At 49.9% G+C, this 20,163-nt stretch overlaps 1 protein-coding gene across 1 annotated transcript in view; it reads left to right on the forward strand.

Annotated features, from left to right (window-relative positions):
- Window positions 1–20,163, forward strand: part of HSPA12A (heat shock protein family A (Hsp70) member 12A) — a 67,906-nt gene that overhangs the window by 18,278 nt on the left and 29,465 nt on the right. The window contains exons 2-3 of the mRNA XM_074373550.1: window positions 15,677–15,762; window positions 17,314–17,441. Of these exons, the coding sequence (XP_074229651.1) occupies window positions 15,677–15,762; window positions 17,314–17,441 (214 nt within the window). The remainder of the gene's footprint in view (window positions 1–15,676; window positions 15,763–17,313; window positions 17,442–20,163) is intronic.

A 20,163-nucleotide genomic window follows, 5' to 3' on the forward strand; every position in this document is an offset into this window, starting at 1 on the left:
TTTCACATATGTAGATACCATATACGCACCATGTATGTGTATATCCACGTGTGGAGGGCCCAGTAACGGCCCTCCAAGATGCCCACGTCCTAGTTCCCTGGAACATTCACACTCTGTTGCCTTGCATGGCCAAAGGGACTTTGCAAGTGTGATTACACTTGATTTGAGAGAGGAGACTGTCCTGGATTATCAGGGTGGGCTCAATGTAACCCCATGGGTCCTTATAAGTGAAGAGGGGAGGCAGGAGGGTCAGAGCAGAGAGGTTGAGAGCTGCTAAGTTGCTGGCTTTGAAGATGGAGGCAGGGGACACGAGCCAAGAAGTGCAGGTGTCCTCTAGAAGCTAGAACAGGCAAGGAAATGGATTTTCCCCTGGAGACTCCAGAAAGAACACAGCCTTGTGGACACCTCGATTTTACCCCAGTGAGACCCGGCTCAGACCTCTGACCTCCAGAACTGTCTGGTTTTAAGTAACTAAGTTTGTGATAATTTATTACAGCAGCAGTGGGAAGCTGATATACTGTGTAACCACCACGCCAGGCAAGATACAGGACATTTTTATCCTTCCAGAAAGTTCCCTTGTGCCCCATCCCAGTCTGCCCCTACCCCTTGAGGTAACCATTGCTCTGACACCTTTCACATTAGAGGTGCCTGTTCTTGAACTTCGCATGAATGAAACCACAGAGCACGTGCACTTTCACGTCCAGGGTCTGCGACTCAACACTGTGCTCTTGAGGTTTGCTCAGGTGGTTGGGTGCACTCGGTTTTGTTCCCTTTTTAATGCTGAGTAGTATTTTATTGTGCGGCTGTACTACACTTTGTTCATCTGTCCTCCTGTGGATGGGTGTTTGGACTGTTTCCAGTTTTTGGTGATGTGAAAAAAATTGCTGTGAACATTCTGGAACACATCTTTTTGTGGACGTGTACATACACTCATTTCTCTTGGGTGGAATCCTGGTGGTGCAGTTGCCAGGTCACATCGTGGGGATGTTCAGCTCCAGCAGAAATGGTGGGGCTATGAAGCAGAAGCACCGGTCAGCCTGGCCGGCCTCGGGGACCGGGGACTGAGGGCCACCACGCTGCATGCCCGCAGTGGTTTCTGGGCGCACACGTGACACGGGAGGCCTCTCTGGTCCAGGGCAGGGGGCTCAGCCGTCCTCAGGTGGAGGTACTGGTGGCAAACCTCAGCCAGCAGGTGTGTGTCTGTGCCTCTCGAGTGCCTGCTCTGCACCCAGCTCTTGCTGGAATTTTCTCATGGATTTTCCCTTGCAGTCTCCACGCAGCCCTGTGAGGGGGAACCGTTGTTAGCCAAGTTTTCAGCTGTGGAAACTGAGGCCCAGGACAGAGTCCTGTTTGTGGCGGAGCTGGTGAGGGTGGATCCGGGTGTCCTCCTCTCGCCCAGCTAACTCTGAGCCCTTGACCCCATCCCCCACTTCTGGAAGAGTCACTCGAGGCTGTGCCTGGGTGGAGGGCAGCCACGAGGGTCAGCTCCTCTCACGGGAAGGACAGCAGGGTCTTTTCTCCCTGCAGACAAGTGCACAAGCGGGCCCGGGGGATGGCAGATGGCTTCCCAGATGGCAAAGAACACAGCCCAGCTGGTACAGGGGGTTGTATGGGGGCAGTAGTGATGGGGGAGGCAGCGGTGAGGGCCTGATGGAGGTGTCTGATGGGTTAAAGAGTTAGATCTGATGTGAAGGGCAGTGGAGAGCCACAGCAGCTGTGTCAGGCTGGGAATAACCTGATGAGATTGGTGGTTGTGGTGTGATCCGAGGGGCAGGGAGGAGGCAAAGTGCAAGGCCCTCTGGGAAGCTCTCCACACCACTCTCTTTGCTCATGCTGTTCCCTGTGCCTGCTGTTCCCTCCCCATCTTGTTCACTCAGCACACTCGCCCTTCAAGATGCCAGTCAAGCACCATCACCGTGGGGCTGCCTCCCCTACCTCAGCTCTCATGGCACTTGCCACAGTGTCTAACAAAGAGTTCGTGTGCAAGATAGAATTTTCCAGTGTTCTTAATTACAATATTTAAATTGAAATCACTTGCTCTGTAGTGGGCTTGAAAACCTGTAGCCGGATTCTCATAAATTAAATACACATCTGATGTTTATCTACTAGACAAGACTGATGGTGGCCCAGAGGGGAGGGGACAGAGGAGAGCACGGGCGGATACACAGGGAAAGGGGGCCCTAGTCCACTCCAGTGATGAACTTTCAGGAGTGATGCCCTGTGGCCCCCTGCCTGGTTCCCCTTCCATGTTTAGCTTCTGGACGTCTTCTTGTTCATGAACCCAGAACGTCCTCAGAGTTGTGTCCACACCATTTGGGACCTTCCCAGACGAGGTCTGGGGAGAGAAGGGCGGGGAGATGAGGGAGGGAACGTGGGTCTGTGGGATGTCCCTGTGACCAGCTGCTACTTTTCCCAGCCTGAGGCATTCCTCTGGGCCCCTCCTGGAGGTCACTGCCCTGCGCTTAGACATTCCGGACTCAGGGCGGGGCAGGGGTGAGTCTGTGGGGTGACAGGCTGGTCACTGTGTGTCTGGAGCATTCTGCTGTGAAGAGGAGATGGCTGCTGGTTAATTGAGCTCCAGACGGAGCTGTTAAAGATGAAGTCAGACAGTGAAGTCAGAAGCCATCTTGCACCTGGTTAGACTTAATGAAGTTGGCAGGCCTGTGTGCTGGGTGGAGCAGGCCCCTGGGGCAGCAGTGATGGGGAGTCAGGGACATACTACCCTGGGCTTATGGAGGCTCAGTCATCCTTCCTAAGCCCCAGGGTGGGCAACTGGCTGTCCATGGGTAGTGGCAAGGGTCCAAAGTCCCATTCCTTGGACCTCAGTTCTTGCCTTTCTGGGCACTGCAGAGGCTGGAATGAGGGGTCCTGGAAGGCCACGTGTCCTGAAGCCTGAGTACTCATGCGTGAATACCACGCACGCACCAGAGGGGTGTGAGCTCCCGTGACAGGGCTGAATATTTTGGCATCTGGGGCCATCTGCTTGGCCACCCCCTGGCCCCTAAACATAGTATGTATATGGTTTCCTGGGGTTCATATGGCTCTGAGGCTGCTGTCCCTGCCTCAGCTCAGGAGAGGATTTGGAAAGACTCATGTGCATTTCAGGGTGATGGGGCTGGGTGTACCAAGGTCAGCTGACTTCGAGCAAATTCGGTCCTGGTGGAATTGTTCATCGGTTTTCTTTATTTGCTTTTCTCTCCCTTTACTGCTCTGGAAGTGAGGTATTCTATTTCAGCTCCTTTCCAGAGTGGTTACTCTTGAAATTTTGCCACACATACATAACTTAGCAAAATCTAAAGTTCATCAATATCTTAACCCAGTTTACTAATTCTATCTTTGTGAGAATGTCAATCCATCGGTGAAGGTTTCATATACAAAAATTAAGAACTGGGGATTTTAAGCGTAGTCTTAAAAAGTCTCTGAAAGGACTCCCTTTCCTTCCAGCTGACGTAAGTCTTCGTCCAGCCTGGGAGGAATGGTCTGCGTACAGGTGCCAGGGCTGCCTGTGCTGGAGAGCATTTGGCTCCAGGGTGGGTTGGTGGGTGCCCAGCCTGCTGGGACAGCTCCCCCCACGGCCTCCCCTCAGCAGCGCCCCCCTTCAGGCTGCAGTGGATGGGCCACACTTGACAGCCCCAGGATCTCTTTTGAGTCCCTTGTGGCATTTCTCTTCTCTTTTCCTTTATATTTTGGAGACAGGAGTTCCTCAGGCAGGTTCCTGAGCACCTCCCAGCCCAGGACCCAGGCTCGGGCAGCGGGCACCTGCAAATAGTTAACAGAAGGATGTTTTCATGCTGATGTCGTTTGCCCTCCTGATAAGCCGGGGCTGTGACTCCTGCCCAGGGCCAGTGTGGCTGCAGATTGTCAGGTGCCATTTCCTGGCGTTTATTCCAGAATCCCTTGCAACTACTTCTCCACTGGGGGCAGGGGTGGGGAGGGGACACCAACAAGCCCTCTGTCTGCAGCTGGCTTAGGATGCCTGGCCCTTGGGAGTCGCCTGGCCCTTTAGCATTGGCCAGCCAGCTTCAGAGCATCTAGGGGAAAAGTGAAGACACAGCTGGTGACCTGCAGTGCAGACCCCACTCATGTTCTTGTGTGACTAAAGAGCAGGGTGTCTGGGGAGAGGCCAGTGCCAGCCCCGTTGGAGGTTGGAGTCATCCCAGCTGAGTCCCAGAAGAGTTGCTGAACCCTGCAAGGCAGAGAGGTTGGCCTCTGCCCAGGGAGGGAGCGGTGATCAGGGTGGATGGGAGTGACGGGGAGGAGGGCTGTGCTCCGGAGGACAGGTGGATAGGGGACAGTTCTCCTTGCAAGGTGGTTTCCTGTAGTTCTTTGATTTTTTAAATTGAGATACAATTCACATATCATAAAATCCACCATTTTAAGGCATACAATTCAGTGGTTTTTAGTATATTCACAAGGTTGTGCAACCACCACCTCTATCAAATTACAAAGCATTTTCATCACCCCCAAAAGAAACTCTTACCCATTAGCAGTCACTCTTCATTTCCACTCCCTCCAGAGCTCTGATTTTCCCACTGCCCTTTGCAGCAGGTTACCAATGGTACAGGCTCTGGCCAGTCACAGGGTCCTGGAACCTCAGGGCTGGAATGGGGTGGAAGGAAGGAGTTGGGGCACTGGGGATAGGCACTTACTAGCTGTGTTATTTGGGGGAAATGCTTAATGTCTCTGTGCCTTGGTTTCCTCTTGTTAAACGGGGCTAATAACTACCTATTTCTTACCTCATTGGGTTGTTTGTAAGGATAAAATGAGGCACTATGTAAGTTATAATAGCTGCATTTGTTAAGACCTTTCCCTGCATTATTCTTATTGAATCCTCCTTAATCCCTGGTAAGAGTTATTATGATCTCTATTTAATACAGAAGGAAAACTGAGCCACAGAGAAGTTTAACAACTTGTTCAAGGTTGCACAGCTCTGAATCAGTTTTTAGCTGTAAAGCGTGGAAAACCTGACTTTATCCTGTTTCCAGAAAAAGGAAATTAATTATGACCATGAATGGGAAGTCCAGAGGTCTGGCAGCCTCCAAGGCAGGTCTCTGGCCGCTCACGTATCCCCCAAGGACGGATGGAGGCTCTTTCCCAGCTGGCTGCATCTCAGGCTGGTGGCAGCATGGCGGCCACAGGTGCTGGCCTAATGCGCTTGCTGAAGTCAGGATGTTTCTTTCCCGGGAGACTCCAGCAGACTTCCCTTCATGTCCCATCAGCCAGAACTGTGGGTCGTAAGTCCATTTCCATGTCCATCATTGGAAGGGGAAGGGGTTTGTCGTGACTGGTTCGGATTGCTCCAGATCTACCCTGGGTCTGGGGAAGGGTCACCCCTACCCCCAGTCATGTAAAATTGGGTTTAGTTAAGAAGGAGAAATGGATTTTGGGTGGATGTGGCAGTGTCCACTAAACCTATGTAACTGAGCTGGGATTTGAACCAGCACCCCCAGGTCCAACACCCCTGTGCCTAACACAGTGCTGCCCAGTTTCTACAGTGCCCACCAGGTAGATATGCTCAGTGAATCCGGCTTGAATGCCTTAATGCATACAGTCCCATTCCTCCCAAGGCACACCTGCATTTTTCTGTCCCTCTGTTGCTCTTCTACAGCTAAGTGGTTGTCTGGCCTCAGCTTGAACTCCTCTAGTGATGGGGAACTCAGTACCTTACAGGCTTTCCTTCCTTTTATGGATTATTAAGTGCCATGGCTACCTTTCAAGGTGCTTTTAGATGAATTAGAAAAAGATCTGCTCTGGGTGCAAAAAGTGAGAAAAGGTGCTCATTCTAGCTTGTCAGTCCATGGCTTGGGATGGCACGTCTGTGGTAAGAAAATGGTGACCCTGCTTATGTGTGAATGCAGCCCTGCTTGGGAGACATCCCCCAAGGTGGGTGCCTTAGTGCAGTGCACAAACTGCACTGCTGTTTTGAGACATTTCTTATGTTAAGACACCCCTTAGAGGGGTATGTGCACAGCCTCGGCATTCAGGGCGCTGGTAGAGCACCAGAGCTTTTTTCTTGGGTTCTGGCTTGGGGTGCAAATGGCCTGAGGACAACCCTTCCTGCCTGGAGGTGGCACAGCTCTCCGTCATCAGGAGGGTTCAGCTGAATGGAGTGAACCAGCCGTCTGTCCCCTCAAGCCTCACCTCCTGTTCTGCCTCGCCCTCTCCCCTCCCCAGGGACAGATGATGAGTGTTTGGGAGGAAGGATTCCACTCCGTGGGAGACCAACTGGGCTGGAATGGCATTGCCTCTGTCTTTAGTCTCAGCACAGTCAGCACCAGCTGTGCTGTGGCCTCTGTGGGCTGAGCTGTGCCAAGGCTGTTCACGATAGAAATTGGGGAACTCTAAACCCCCACCTTCCAGGTGCCCAGGCAGGTGGAATCTTCCAGGGAGGGGGAGAGGAATTTATCATCCATCGCTCAGTTTGAAAATGTGCTTCATTGTAGAGGACAGGGCGGCCTGAGTCTAACTGCCTGGTGATGGGGGCCGAGTGGCTTCCCAAGTTCTCCTTTGTTATCCTGCAAGTGCCCCTGAGGTCAGCAGATGGCCTGAGCGGGAAGTGGGGGCCAGACAGTCTCCGTCCCCCATGGCGGCAAGGCCCTCGTGTTTCCCATCACTAAGAATTTTCCTGAAGGTTCCGTTTGCCAAGTTTCTGTCTAGGGAGACTTTTTAATCCTTGATTAACAAGCCCAGAGAAACATGATGTAAAGGAAATGCATTTGCTGCCCTTGTGCATAAGCGGGACCCTGCCTGTCCCCTGGTGTAAGCACATGGCTGCTTTCTCAACAGCAGTTGGATTGATTTGATGATGGAGATGATGGTAATAATAAATAATATCTATAATTTATCAAGTGCTTGCCATGTACCAGGTTTTACAGATATTATTTCATTTATTTATGTAACATTTTACAGTGGTCCTATGAAATGTATCACTATGTCAGGATGCCCCTCTCCTGCCCTGCCCCCCCGGCCCCCACCTTTTCCAGGTGAGAAAACTGAGGCTTGGAGAGGTTAAGTAGCTCACCCCAGGGCATGCCTTTGGGAAGTGGCCATGCTAGGATTTGAGGCCAGGCTTTCCTGACTCTGAACCTCTCTGTTGTCATAGGTCCTCCCGACCCTGATATTTGGACTTGAAGAATTCTGGCTTTTGAAATGGAGAGCCCTTTTGGGCTGTGGCACTCCAGGAAGGGTGGGCCACACAGCCTTCTGAGCCTGAAGGCAGAGACAGCCAGCAGGGAGTGCCCTGTGACTGTGACCGCCTGGCTTCCCCCACACTATTTGCTCATCTGTGAAATGGGGTTTTACGTTAACTCCTCTCAGTTTCATCTTTCAAAAGAAATGATACCTGTGTGGGACCTGGTGTTGGGGGCAGTGCAGGGGTGCAGGCTCAGTGGCAGAGAGCTCTGAATCCAGCCGGGCAGCATCCTAACAGTGCAGCTTCTTTTGTAACCTTCTAGGCCTTATTTTTCTCATCCATTGAGTGGGCATAATGACAGGACCGCACAGCCCCCTAATACAGCAGGATTTCATGAGCTACACCTGTAAGCTCCTAGCTTGGCATGAAATTCACATTCAGTGGGTGCTGACCATGAAAGCTTTCCTGATAGATTTCCAGGTTTGTACATTTCTAACAATTTCAAATTAATAATTGAGTTTAATAATCTTGCTAAAGAGCCTAAACCAAAAAAAGCACATATATCTCTGATCCCATGAAGGAATTCAGCAAATGGTGGGTGGAGGCCATTATTTATTTCCGAGGGTTGTTTCTCAGGCATTACCTCCTTTGTTCATTGAGACATAGTGATAGAGGTCCTGAGACTCTGGATTCCCACTTCACAGAGGGAGAAGACATGCCCGGAGATGTGTTTTTCCCAGCTCACAAGCCAGTGTCCAGGTCTCCACTTTGTCCGCCTGCCACGCCATGTTCTGCATTGTCATCAGGCGCCATTCTGTTTTCCTTACTTTCCTCTAAGAACAGCAGCCAAGGAGCCAGCTTCAGCTTTGCCCCTGTTCTGAAGCTGCCCTGCTTTGGGAAGACATGGCCCTCCATCCTGCGGCCCAAGCTGGCTGCCCTGCTTGAGCGTGGAGGACGTCGTGCCTGCACCCTGGTCACCGCAGGACACCCCTTCCCTTTCTGGAGGCCTCAGCGTTTGTTCTTTTAGTACAGAGGGTCCCAGAGTGACATGTGGCATTGGTGCTGTGGCTCGCCATTCCTCACAGGGGTGAGGAGACACCAAGGCCTTCACTGAGGCTTCTTGTCTCTCCCACATGGAGCTGGGGGCCCAGTGAGTCTGCACACAGCAAAAAGGATGTGTCCTGGTCCTTAGAGAAACCCAGCCTGTCTGCAGAGGTGGCTCCTGAACTCTCAGAACATGGAGGGACCGCAGTGGGCCAAGGCCAGCCCACTGCCTCCTCTGAGGCTCTGGGTTTGCAGGGGTGGTTTCGAAGTCTAGGAGGGCCCAATATCTGATGCACTCAGCTAGTGGCCAGATGCCTGCTTGGCTGCCTGCAAGGGGGCCGGGTGGGTCCTGCGGAAATTGACTCCTTCCAGGGCTGTCCAGACCTATCCCAACAGCCTCCACTCCAGAGCAGCCAGCTGGACATGTACCCTCACCACCGGTGACCCAGGTCTGAAAACTTCCTAGACCTTCAAAGTCCACATATAGGTCCAAATGAACACATATTCTTACTAGTTTGTTCATTTACTTCACAGATTTCTGGAGCACCCACCATGTATGGAGCCAGGTGCCCTGATGGATACACAGAATAAGAAAAATATCGTCTTGCCCTCCTGATGCTGGGCAGATGGATGTGAATGGAGTTGCTCTGTCTTTTATGTGTCTTTTAAGCCAGAGGAGCCCCAGGCTGAACCGTGGCTTGGTTAACTCATTAGAACTGCAAATTCCCAGCATTCCCAGACATACTGGAGTTGCAACTTTCAGGGTGGGATCAGCACATCTGTTTTAACAAGCGCTCCAGGTGATTCTGAGGCACATCAAAGTTTGAGAACTTCTACTCTACAGTTTCCCCTCCTTCTTTCCTGTATATTTTCCTCGTAATTAATTCTTGATAAAACCTGGCTGTTTCCGCAGGCCTGGGTTTTGTCAGTCAATCCCCAGGTGTTGATGAACAAGTTCCCCTCTCCTCTCCACTGAGAGAGCAGAGAAAGCTCTCGTCCCTTATAATTCTCAGAAGTGGAGTTCCTGGGAGGATGGGGCAGAAGTGGGGTGTACTCCAGGCAGGGGAACAGTATGTGCAAAGGTCTGGAAGCTGGATCAAGCACAGAAGTCCAGGGTCTATAAAAGGTTTAGGCATGGCCAGGGATGGGGGTAACAGAGGGAGATGAGGTTGCAGAGGGCAGTGGGAGGACTTTTAAAAGCCTGGGTGCTAGCAGTGTGCTAGACTTTATGCTGTAGAGGATGGGAACGGAAGGCCCTGCCATGGTCGAGTAACGTGAGCAAACCTCAGTTTTGACCAGACGGCTCTGACTGCGGGGGAGCATGACTTGGATGGGGAGACCCAGAGCGGGAGACCGGGAGAGGCTGTGTGGGAGCCCTGATAAGGGTCAGCAGGATCTGGTCCAAGGTGATACTGGTGAGGTTGCAGAGGAAGGGTGATTGTGAGAGACGCTAAGAAGTAGAAATGACAGGAAGTGCAATGAGAAGGGAGGGAGGAGTCTAGGAAATCTCTGGTCTGGGAGATACGGTGGTTGCACTGACCAAAGGGGACATCTGAGAAGACAGGCAGGTCTGGGGGTAATTGGAGAGCTAGTCTCACATTGTTGAAGGAAACTCAGCATGGGTATTACTAATACCCTGACTGGGGAGTGGTCAATGCTTCATTAGAGAAAGACCTCAGTGGCCCTCTATGTCTATGGCTAGGTACTGAGTCTGCTTATGGGCACACATAGAAACATCCACCTATCCATCCGTCCAACCATCTGTTCGTTGATCGATCCATCCGTCCAACCATTCATCCACCCAACACTTATTAACTGCCTGTGACAAGTCAGGAGCTGAGAAATCAGAGATGAAGGCATGGCCCTGCCCAGATAAGCCCAGAGTCTGTGGAAGAAATGCCAGGGGGACAAAAGTATTTTAATGCTGTGTATGGGGTGATCTGGTGAAGTCCTTCCAAATGCTGTGTCCTATTAGGCAGGGGCTGTGAGGTTGCTGGATGTAATGCATGAAAATTAGTAGGAAGACCTTTTGGTCTAGAAAACATTTCCGCACCTCCCCCAGCAGCTGCTTGGACGTACGTGTGTGTGCACTGTGGTTAAGAGAGACATTGTTAACTGCGCCCACTCATGGTCTGAGGTCGTAGGAACTTGGAGATCTCACTGTCTCTGGGGAAACCCCGCTGCCCTCATTCTCTCTCACCGGGGCATCCATCTCCTAAGCCATTTAGTGGGGAGGGTAACTGGAAGATGCCGCCCAGTGTTAGGATGGGCCTGATGCAGCCCCCCACTCATGGCCTGAGCCCAACGCTGTGGTTTTCTGCCACTGTAAGTGATTGGTTCCATAATTATTATTTAGCATTTGGAGAGCAGCTATTTTACACTCAGGGTTCTTTGTAGCCAGGAGGGTCTCCCGGTTCATGCCAATAAAATTCCCATTTACTCTGGACATCAACCACGGTGATTAAAAAAAAACCCCATAAATTATTTACTGAAATGGAAGTTCGGCCACGGTAATAATGCATGAGTTCAGCTAGCCATGCAGCCTGCCATAGGGTAATAAATTTTTTTTATTTTCCTTTTTAAAAGATATTAGCCAGTAGCCTACCCATGACCTTGAGCTGATCAATTTTCAAAGATGGCACTGCAGGGAGGGCATATAAGGGGAGAAAAGGAGAGCCTTTTTCAAATAGCCTGATTTTAGGCAATTCTCAGCAAATACCTGTTATCTCACAGCCAGCAGGAAAAAAGAAATGAACGTACATATAAAAATGTATATTGCATTTTTATAATCATAAGGACTAGACCTTAAAAGTCCTTTTGAAATTGAGCATTTATTTGATAGGACATAAATCTGAAGGCTAGCAAGGAGGCCTATTTGGAAAGCTGAGGAGTCACCATTGCTTGAGACTACCTGTCATTTCGCATGAGCCTGGAGCCTTGTAAAATAAAGTCAGCCCAATGGTTCTGTCTTCATCTTTAAAAATGTTACATTAATGGAACAGAATCGATTTTATGTCTCTCAGAAAGTCCACGATTCTGCTCACGGTCATTTGCTGACTAATGTCTCCAGCAGAGAAGAGCAACAAGCAAGTTCATGAATTATGGCTGTCTTTGAGGTTCTCTTATCAAGGCTATTTTTTTATTTTAGGAACGTCTGTTTTCATTAAAGCCATTAGAGCCAGGAACAAATGAAAATGTGTCTGGATCTTAACATGCCTTGCATTTTTTAGCTGGAAGCCCAATGAAGCCTGCACTTTAATTCTCACACCATTAAGGCAAGTGATGAGTGTTAACCTCACAAGTTCAGCCAGTTCCTCCTCAGCTACCTGGTTTGGGGTCCTAAGAAAAATCCTGTGGCAGAAGACTTGTTGGTTGAGTTATATTTTCACTTATTTATATCCTCTAGTTGGCTGCATAAATATTTTTATTTACTTATATATCCCTCTTCCCTGCGAAAATTATTATTTAAAAAAATTTGGGGGGGTGGGGAAGTAATTAAGTTTATTTATTTTTAATGGAGGTACTGGGGATCGAACGAATTGAGATCACCAAATCCCTCTGTGTTACTGCCTTTCAGGGTAACTTAGTGCTTGAAATGGAAGATGCTTTTAGTAGCTGTTTAATCTAGTTGGAACAGTGGAGTAATTATTTCTTAAAACTCCCTCTGCCCTTGACTACACTTCCAGCAAAGCATTTTTCTTTCATCTCTTTTAACCAGTGCCCTCTCCCTACTTCCGCAGATGGGTGTCAATTTTCTTTTCACCAGCTTCCTTTCTCTCTTCCAAGCCTGCAAGAAGAGAACCTCTATTCTAGTCTGACTTTCAGTTTTGCCTTTCTCTTCTGACTCTGATGTGCCCAAATCACTCTGTGTTTCCTGAACTGGAATATCACGTAGGCGGGAGTAGCCACAGGGCAGATGTTATAATATTGGCTTTACAGAGAAGTACAAACAGGGTGACAGTTAATGACAGTCAGTATTTCTTACTGCAGATAATGGCTTGTGTTTAATTGGTACCCAGGACACACAGCATGTACGTTGTACATATAAACATTCTAGGTATCAACACTCTCCTATTGTCTCTTAGCTTAGATCTGTCAGTTATCCACAGATCAATAGATAATATTCCATTGACCCTGCTGTGTTTATTCTTAATTGCTTACCTATTGAATGAAGGCTCTCAAGATTGGTTGGGACTGTTAGCACACCAGAAACTTCCCACACCCCTCAGGGGCTAAAGTAGACTTTTCCATATTCTTTTCCCCAAGAATTTTTGAGCACCTCTTTGACATCCTAAATAGTTAAGTAAAGACGGATTGGCTTGAGAACAAAATTGTCACTGTAGGTTTTGTCTATTCCTGCCGTGGCCTGATGCACATTCACTGGTGAACTATCTTTGATTTAGGACAGATGTGGGCAGGCATGGTATGCGTGGGTCTATAAAAATGTTACTTCTCCATACCTTCTATGCAAATCAGTTCAAAATCATCGCACAATGTAGCTGCATTTTAATTTCTAATGGAGGAAGTCCATGAAGTTCAATTGCCTCCAGGCTTGGCTAAGTGATCAGCAAGTCAAATGATTTATTTTGTACTGAACTGGAGGCAGGGTGGGAGGGAACTACAGGAAAAAAAAAAAAAAACCTTGGTTCCTGTCCTCACATATCCTGGAGTCCCCTGGGGGCCCAAGGCATGTGTTCAGTGTGTGGCCCAACACATGCTATTTTGCAAGTCAGTGGGACATGCTCTCAGAAGGGCTGAGTGATGGGATAATTAGAACCAAGCAGACAGCAGGGTGGATGGTTTGTCTGCAGATAATAGCTTGTTTGCTAATTGCCAACACCAGATTTTCTGGGCAATTAGACATTTGGTTTCTTCCAAGACCTTCTGTGCAAATGTGGACACATGGCCGCAGGCCTTCCAGGTAGCAGGTGGAGAGAGGGTGGCTCCCCGTGTAGGATGGCATCTCTCTGCCGGTGCCCAAGGGGCGGTGGGCAGGGCAGACTTCTCACCAACAGGTGGAAAGGGCCATCGGGCTGGCCTCCTAGTGGAGATGCCGAACACCCCCCTGCTTTTATGGAGGTGGGTGCCATTGTGCTGGGAGATTAGCAAAGAAGTTGAAGTTTAGCAGGCTGGTCCAGGGGCCAGGTGCACATCTCCATTTTCTTTTCAAGACCACTGAGCCATGGTGCTAATAGGGATCAGAAATTACTTCCCCTCTCAGATGAACAAGTTGATATTTTTAATAAAATTTTTTTATTATGGTAAAGTATATGTAACATAAAATTTGCTATTTTAACCATTTTTAAGTGTGCAAATCAGTGGCAACCATCACTACTGTTTCCAAAACTTTTTCATCACCCAAAATAGAAATTCTGTATTCCCCATTCCTCCCTACCCCCAGCCCCTGGCTACCTCTAATCTACTTTATGTCTCTATGAGTTTGCCTGTTCTAAATATTTCAGTGCCTATTCTAAATATTATACAATATTTGTGCTTTTACATTATTTGTGCTCCAGCTTATTTCACTTAGCATAATGTTTTCTAGATTCATCAATAGTATATCATGTACAAGAATTTCATCTCTTTTTACAGCTGAGTAATATTCCATTGAATGGATATACCACATTTTGTTTATCCATTTATCTGTTGATGGATACTTGGATTGTTTTCACTTTTTGGTTTTTGTGAATAATGTTGCAGTGAACATATATATACCAGTATCTGTTTGTATCCCTGTTTTCAATTCTTTTGGGTAGATACTTCAGAGTGGAATTCCTAGGAGTGGAATTAGGTCTATGGTAATTCTATCTTTGACTTTTTGAGGAACTACCAAATTGTTTTCCACAGAGGCTGTACGCATTTGCATGAGATATATACAGGGGTTCCAATATCTCCACATCCTTGCCAGCATTTGTTACTTCCTTTTTTTTTTTTTTTAATTATAGCCATCCTAGTGGGTGTGAAGCAGTATCTCATTGTGGTTTTGATTTCCCTAATGACTAATGAGTGTAGCATCTTTCACGTGCTTATTGACCATTAGTATATTTTCTTTGGAGAAATGTCTGTATAAAAGTCCTTTGTCCCCCAAATTGATTTTTGGCCTCTGTACTTACTGTTTCTGCACTTTTCTCCTACAGGTTAGAATTGAGTCTCATTGGGAGGACAGGAACATACGTCTGCAGAGAGTGGAGGGGGCTATGCAGATTTGAAGCTTCACATTCACTCTTTCATGATTCATTTTATTCCCTCCACCCATTTGGCACCCACTGTAAGGATGCTGTTTGAGTTCTCACCAAGCAGGAAAAAGAAATCAGTGAGCGTGTGGGATTAACCAGAGTGACTGGGCAGCAAAGGCAGATGGACTAGTGCTTCCTTGAAGCAGACAGGTCTTTCTCAGATACTTCATACCCTCTGGGTTTCCTTGACCACAGGTATTGTTTTAGCAAATTACCCATTTTTTTTCCCACCAGGTATTAGCCTGGGTGCTGAATGGAGCAGTATTTGCAGAACACCTTGGATGGTACCTGGGATTTGTTGGTGCCCAGGGTCGGGCCATCATCTCTGCAGAGGGAGCCCACAGTCCTTGCCCTGCTGCTCTGCAGGCCCTGCCAGTCCTGGGCACTGGACAAGGATAGCGGGTGGAGCTTCCAGCACTGATGGGGACAGGACAACTTCTCCTGGGGGAGAAGGTCTCAGAACAAATGTCTGTGCCTGAGTAATTGCAGGAGCAGTGGGGGAATCGACAAGATGATATTCATGCCGCCTTGCTATTGGCTCTTCTCTGGCTTGACCTCATGTCTGTTGTGGGGCCTCTTCTGTGGGGTCCAGGAATGCTAACCTATCTGCCTTTCTGCTGTGGTTTTTCTTACTGAATGTCAAAAACCTTCAGAATCACTGAAGAGAGATGAGCTCCCCGCGTTCTGGTGGGCCTCATGCCAGAGGAGGGAGGTGATGCAGCCACTAAGCAAGGGAATTCTTCCTGGAAGTTTCACTTATGTTCTGTATTCCTACAATGAGGATTGTGCATCTCGGGGGTAGGGTCCCCCACCCCTCTGGGAGCTGCGGGCTGTGGATGCTCTCCCAAGAAAATGCATGCACAAATTTGCACATCATCTCAGGAGGCTAAAGGTTCCTCTGGTCCATACTGGTGCCTGGGTTAAGAACTGACTCTATGGAGGCATGAGCGAGGAGTTATAATGGATCTGGGGAACTGGGCAGCATCTCTGCTAAGTGGGAGTTGGATGGCACATAGTGAGAGGCCTGGTGGTCACTGGGAGAGAAGGAACGTCTCCTTTAGTCAAGTTTTAAATACCAAATATGGAGCAGGGGTGGGGCATAGAGCAGACACCCTACCTTTATGGCTGGAGTTCAGCCTGGCCCCCCGCTACCTTGCTTTCCAGTGGCAGCAGCCCCCGGAGGAGCCAAGCCTCGCAGCCCCCATTGCTGCTCTCTGGCTCAGCCCGCACCGCTTCTAAGGAGTGCACTTGTCTTTCCTTTCAGAAGCGGCCCCCACGTCTGCATATTCGTCTCCAGCCCGGAGTCTGGGGGACACAGGAATAACGCCTCTGTCCCCTTCCCACATTGTGGTAAGAAGTGTGTGTGTGTTCGTGTGGGGTCTGTGTGCTGATCACCTTTGCTCTCTGAGTCTGCTCTCACGTGACCGGCCACGAAGCAGCCCTTCACGTTCACGGGTGGAGACTGAATTGTCCGGGTGCCAAGCCCCATCCCCACTCTGGGTCAGAAAAGGCTTTCCATGGTGTGGCTGGTGCTTTGGAGCCATTGGGTGTGGGTAATATGAGCAGGCAGGGTGGGAGCAGCTCTTTAAAGATTCAGGGTTCAGAGACCGCGAGGCATCCTCTCGGAAGGAAGCAGCCACAACTGGCTGGTGGGCGAGTCAGTGAAGCACCGTGGCTTTTCCGCTACAGTTGACATCTGTGTCCAAAAGCTGTGGCTGTAGTTGCTTCAGCACCGGCTTGCCCGGGAGAGGAGACCTGGGCAGTGAGGGGGTGCTGGAGCCTGGGCATTTGCTCCCACCCTGCCCTGCACTGCAAAGGGTATTGCTGGGCAGCCATTCAAGGGATTTACAGGTAGCTAACCAGAGAGAAGTACCCTGGGGAAAGGGTGGCTTTGCATGAGCTGCTCAGATCCGCAAAGAAGACCCTGCTGAGAAGAACTCTGGAGCCTTCACTAGGTAGGGGCACCGGCTCATCCTGGCTTTCCCAGAACTGTCCTGGTTTTACATGGAAAGTCCTACATCCTGGAACTCCCTCAGGCTTGGGAAAACTGAGAGGCTTGGTCACCTATGGCCAGGTCCTGTGGTTTTCAAACTCTGTACCCTGAGAGTTCCCTGTAAGAGCTTCAGGGTCACCTTGGAGTGTGTGGGGATGGGGGGCCATGTGAGGAGAGGCCAGATGTGTGGGGCTCGCATCCCCTGCTCCAACCAGTTCACTTCATATCCAAAATTTATTGGTTTATAATTTGAAGTTCTGTGGATGTTAAAAAAGAAAAAAATCTACACTGCTTAAAAAAAAAAAAAAGATTTGGAAATCTGCAATGGCCGGACCTACTCACTTGACAGATGAGGAAAGGCTCTAGACCCTAAGGGGACAGGACTCACCAGGGTCTGTGGCTGGTTATGGCAGGGCTGGGCAGGGTCCCTCGTGTCCTGAGCCATACTCATATGCATGACATGCCTGGGCAGATGGAGGGGTCACCTGGCAGGTGCACAGGGCACAGCTGAGCAGTGTCTGGAGGTCTGTGCAGGGACTAGGAGAGGGCAGTGGTGGGAGGATGGTGTTACTTGATGAACTACTGGGCTCCTGGCCAAGGTGGAGAATTTCCGTAATTAGCAGTGTTCATGCACAGTTGATAAAGGGAGTGGCAGGCAAGTGCGGGCAGGTGCCCTCAGCCAGTTAGCCTGGCCCCCCTGCTCAGGAGGCACCTCCATTTCTCCAGGTCACTCAGGTCGGGGCCGAGGCAGGCCTGCCCTCTCCCTAGGGCTCACCAAATGGCAGCCTTGAACCAGAATGTGGATTGTTCTTCTGTCTGCAGTGGGTACAGGGCAGGGTAGAACCTTCCTGAAAGCCAGGCTTGGCTGCCCCCACCCACCCCCAGTACCCAACTCCGTGTATCTGCAGAATGATGCCGACCCGAATGTCTCTGAGCAGCAGACATTTCTCGTGGTGGTGGCCGTCGACTTTGGGACCACGTCCAGCGGCTATGCCTACAGCTTCGCCAAAGAGCCAGAATGCATCCACGTGATGAGGTGAGTGCTGGGGGCATGTGCTGGCGCCAGTCACTATAGCTCTGGAGACTTGGGGGAGGGCCCTCCCAGGGGAGAGGGATTCATTCAATGAGAAGGTAAATGGCACTTAGTAGGTGGTCGATTCCAGCCCAGCCTGGCCCACACTCAACTTGCCTCTTTGGGAAAGCCACTTCTCATCTCTGGGCTCCAGTTTTTGGTCTGTAAAGTGCTGGTTTAGCTCTGACTTGGTTTGGGGAAGGGCCTGGACAGTATGTTTGAAAGCTGGCCCGGGTGATTCAAGCATGCAGCCTGGGCAAGAGAGGCTGACTTATACGGTGTCTGTCATGGAGGAGATCCAGGCTCTGGCTCTGCCACCTACTCTGTGGCAATTGTTGAATCTTCTAAAGCTCAGTTTCCTCATCTGTGAAATGGGGATAATGGGCAGTACCTGCCTCACAGAGTGTGTGTGTGAATGAAATGAGATTTCCTATCAAGTGTTTGGGACGTAGTAAAATGTAAGCCTGGGAGGTGCTAGTTCTCCAAGTGAAGCCATGAGATGACCGTAACCAGAGTGGAAGGCACTGTGCCTGAGGGAGAGCAGGGTGGGGTGAATTTCAGCCAACTGAACCTAAAAGGTCACCCTGAAGTTGCCCTGGGTCTCCCCACTCCCTACCCCCCCCCCATGCCCACAGCAGCCCTGGCGTGCACCCTGTCCACATGTGATCGCTGTCTTTGAGGAGCCTGGTCCATCCTGGAAACAATGCTGGGTCCCCCAGTGTGGCCCACGCCTTCCTGCAAAGTCTGCAGTCCCTCAAAGCTTCAGGAACCAGGGATTTAGCACCCTGCTTTTCCAAATCTAAGGATGGCTCTGAAGTTACATTTTGATGGGCTTTGCAATTCCTTCAGCTGGTAATTGCAGAATTTAGTTATCACTCCCGGAATAAGATCTTATGCATTTTTGTAGAGGGCTGCTTAAAACATAAGTCATAAGTGTGATCTCCACCCCACTCTTGGTTTAGGCTCCACTTTTCCTCTGGAAAACCGGATGTCCTCAGAGGCTTCAGAGACCCGTGGGTGTCATCTCATCCAGAAATAGAAGCCGGCTCTCTTAGAGAACCCTGGTGGCAGCATAGCCCTCGGTGTTCACTTGCCACCAGGATTCTGCCTCGGGTTAGCTGGACGGATGCTGTGAGGGGTCTGCTCTGCCATCTCCCAGGTGGAAACCCCGCATAGAAAACAGCTCTTTATTAAAAGCTAGAATCAATGTTTATCAGCTTCTACAGAGTTGTTTTAAAAATTTTTATTTTGAAGGGATAGTCATACAATGAAATTGAAGGAAAAGAAAAAAAAGAAAAGAGCAGAAAAAACTTTGAACTTGCTTGGGAAGAACCCTCGCAAAACCTCTAGAGCTCAGGGTCTCCGGGGACGTGATCTTAGTTACTACAGAGATTTTGGAGGGAGGTTCTACCTGAGCTTTATTTTAATCAGAACATATTAACATAACCATGATCCAGACTGACAAAGTTACGAATGATAAAGTTTAGTTTTTTGTATTTGAATAGAAGGAAGGAATAAAAATTTGAAGGGGAAAAAACTCAGGAGGTTCATTACTTACTGAAAATGTCAGGGTTAATAATAATGGAAAGTCCACTTCTGAAAGGTTGTGTGTGGAGCACACCCCTGGCCCAGGTGCCAGTGTCTGCCTGGGACAGTGATCATCCCTGGGTCTCAATGGGGTCACCATGCGGACTTTGGCTCCTTGGGTAGCAGCCTGCATCCTGATAGGGCTTGACTGGGAAACTGGCCAGGGATGATTGCAACCCCATCTGCATGGCAAGTCTAGGTGGAGGTTGGCTTTCCATCTGGACTGTAATGGTCCCACTAAAGCTTAATAATGCAGTGTCGGGAGCAGGTGTGAGCTCAGCCAGGAGCACGGCCACCTCTGCAGAGGGCAGGCCAGGGACAGAGATGTGCATCCCCTTACGTACTGTGTCTCTGCCAGAGGCTGCTCTTAGGGGTCACATGGCTGATGGCAGAGGGAACCCAGGTCCAGCAGCAGAGCCAGACAAGAGGGCATCCTGGCCTCTGAGCCGCTGGGGCTTCTCTGCTGGCCCCAAAGGAGGGAGAAGCATTGAGTCACCTGCCCTCTCTGCTCGCCTTCCTTTCCTCCTTTCTGTCTGAGAGGAGGAAGGAAGCTTTGCTGGGGCTCACCTTGCTCCGTCACCTCTCCCATCACTTCAGGATGTGATCCCATTGCATCTGCCTGCCTGCCTGCCTGTCTGTACTCACCTCTCCTCTCTTCTGGCTCCTCTTCAGGATATGGTCCCTTCCCTCCTCATGTCCCGTCAGCGCTCTCATCTGCCTTGTCACTGTGACTGATGGATGGAGTATGGAGGCACCCAGGTCTGCTTCCTGCCTGGATCTTTTCTGGAACCCCAGGCTTGCGTCTTCAGGCCCCTCCTGGGAGTTCAATGCCAGCACATTCAAGAAAAGTGCTCCATGTTCCCTCCTGCCTCCTTCTTGGCCAGGGCTACTGGTTTCTGTGAAGGGCGCTCTCTCCTCTAGGCTGCCAAGCTTGAAACCTTGGGGGTGCCCTGGCTCCTGCTCACCACCGAGGCCAGTTGGCCGGATTCTCCTTTGGATGGCTCCTCCCTCTGTCACCCCCTTTCTCTTCCCCTGACTCTACCCTTCTATGAGCTCCCTCACCTTGAGGCCGGAGCCTCTTCCTCAGCCGCCTGGCAGC

This window comes from Camelus bactrianus, chromosome 11, assembly GCF_048773025.1.
Source record: "Camelus bactrianus isolate YW-2024 breed Bactrian camel chromosome 11, ASM4877302v1, whole genome shotgun sequence".
Lineage (NCBI taxonomy): Eukaryota > Metazoa > Chordata > Mammalia > Artiodactyla > Camelidae > Camelus > Camelus bactrianus.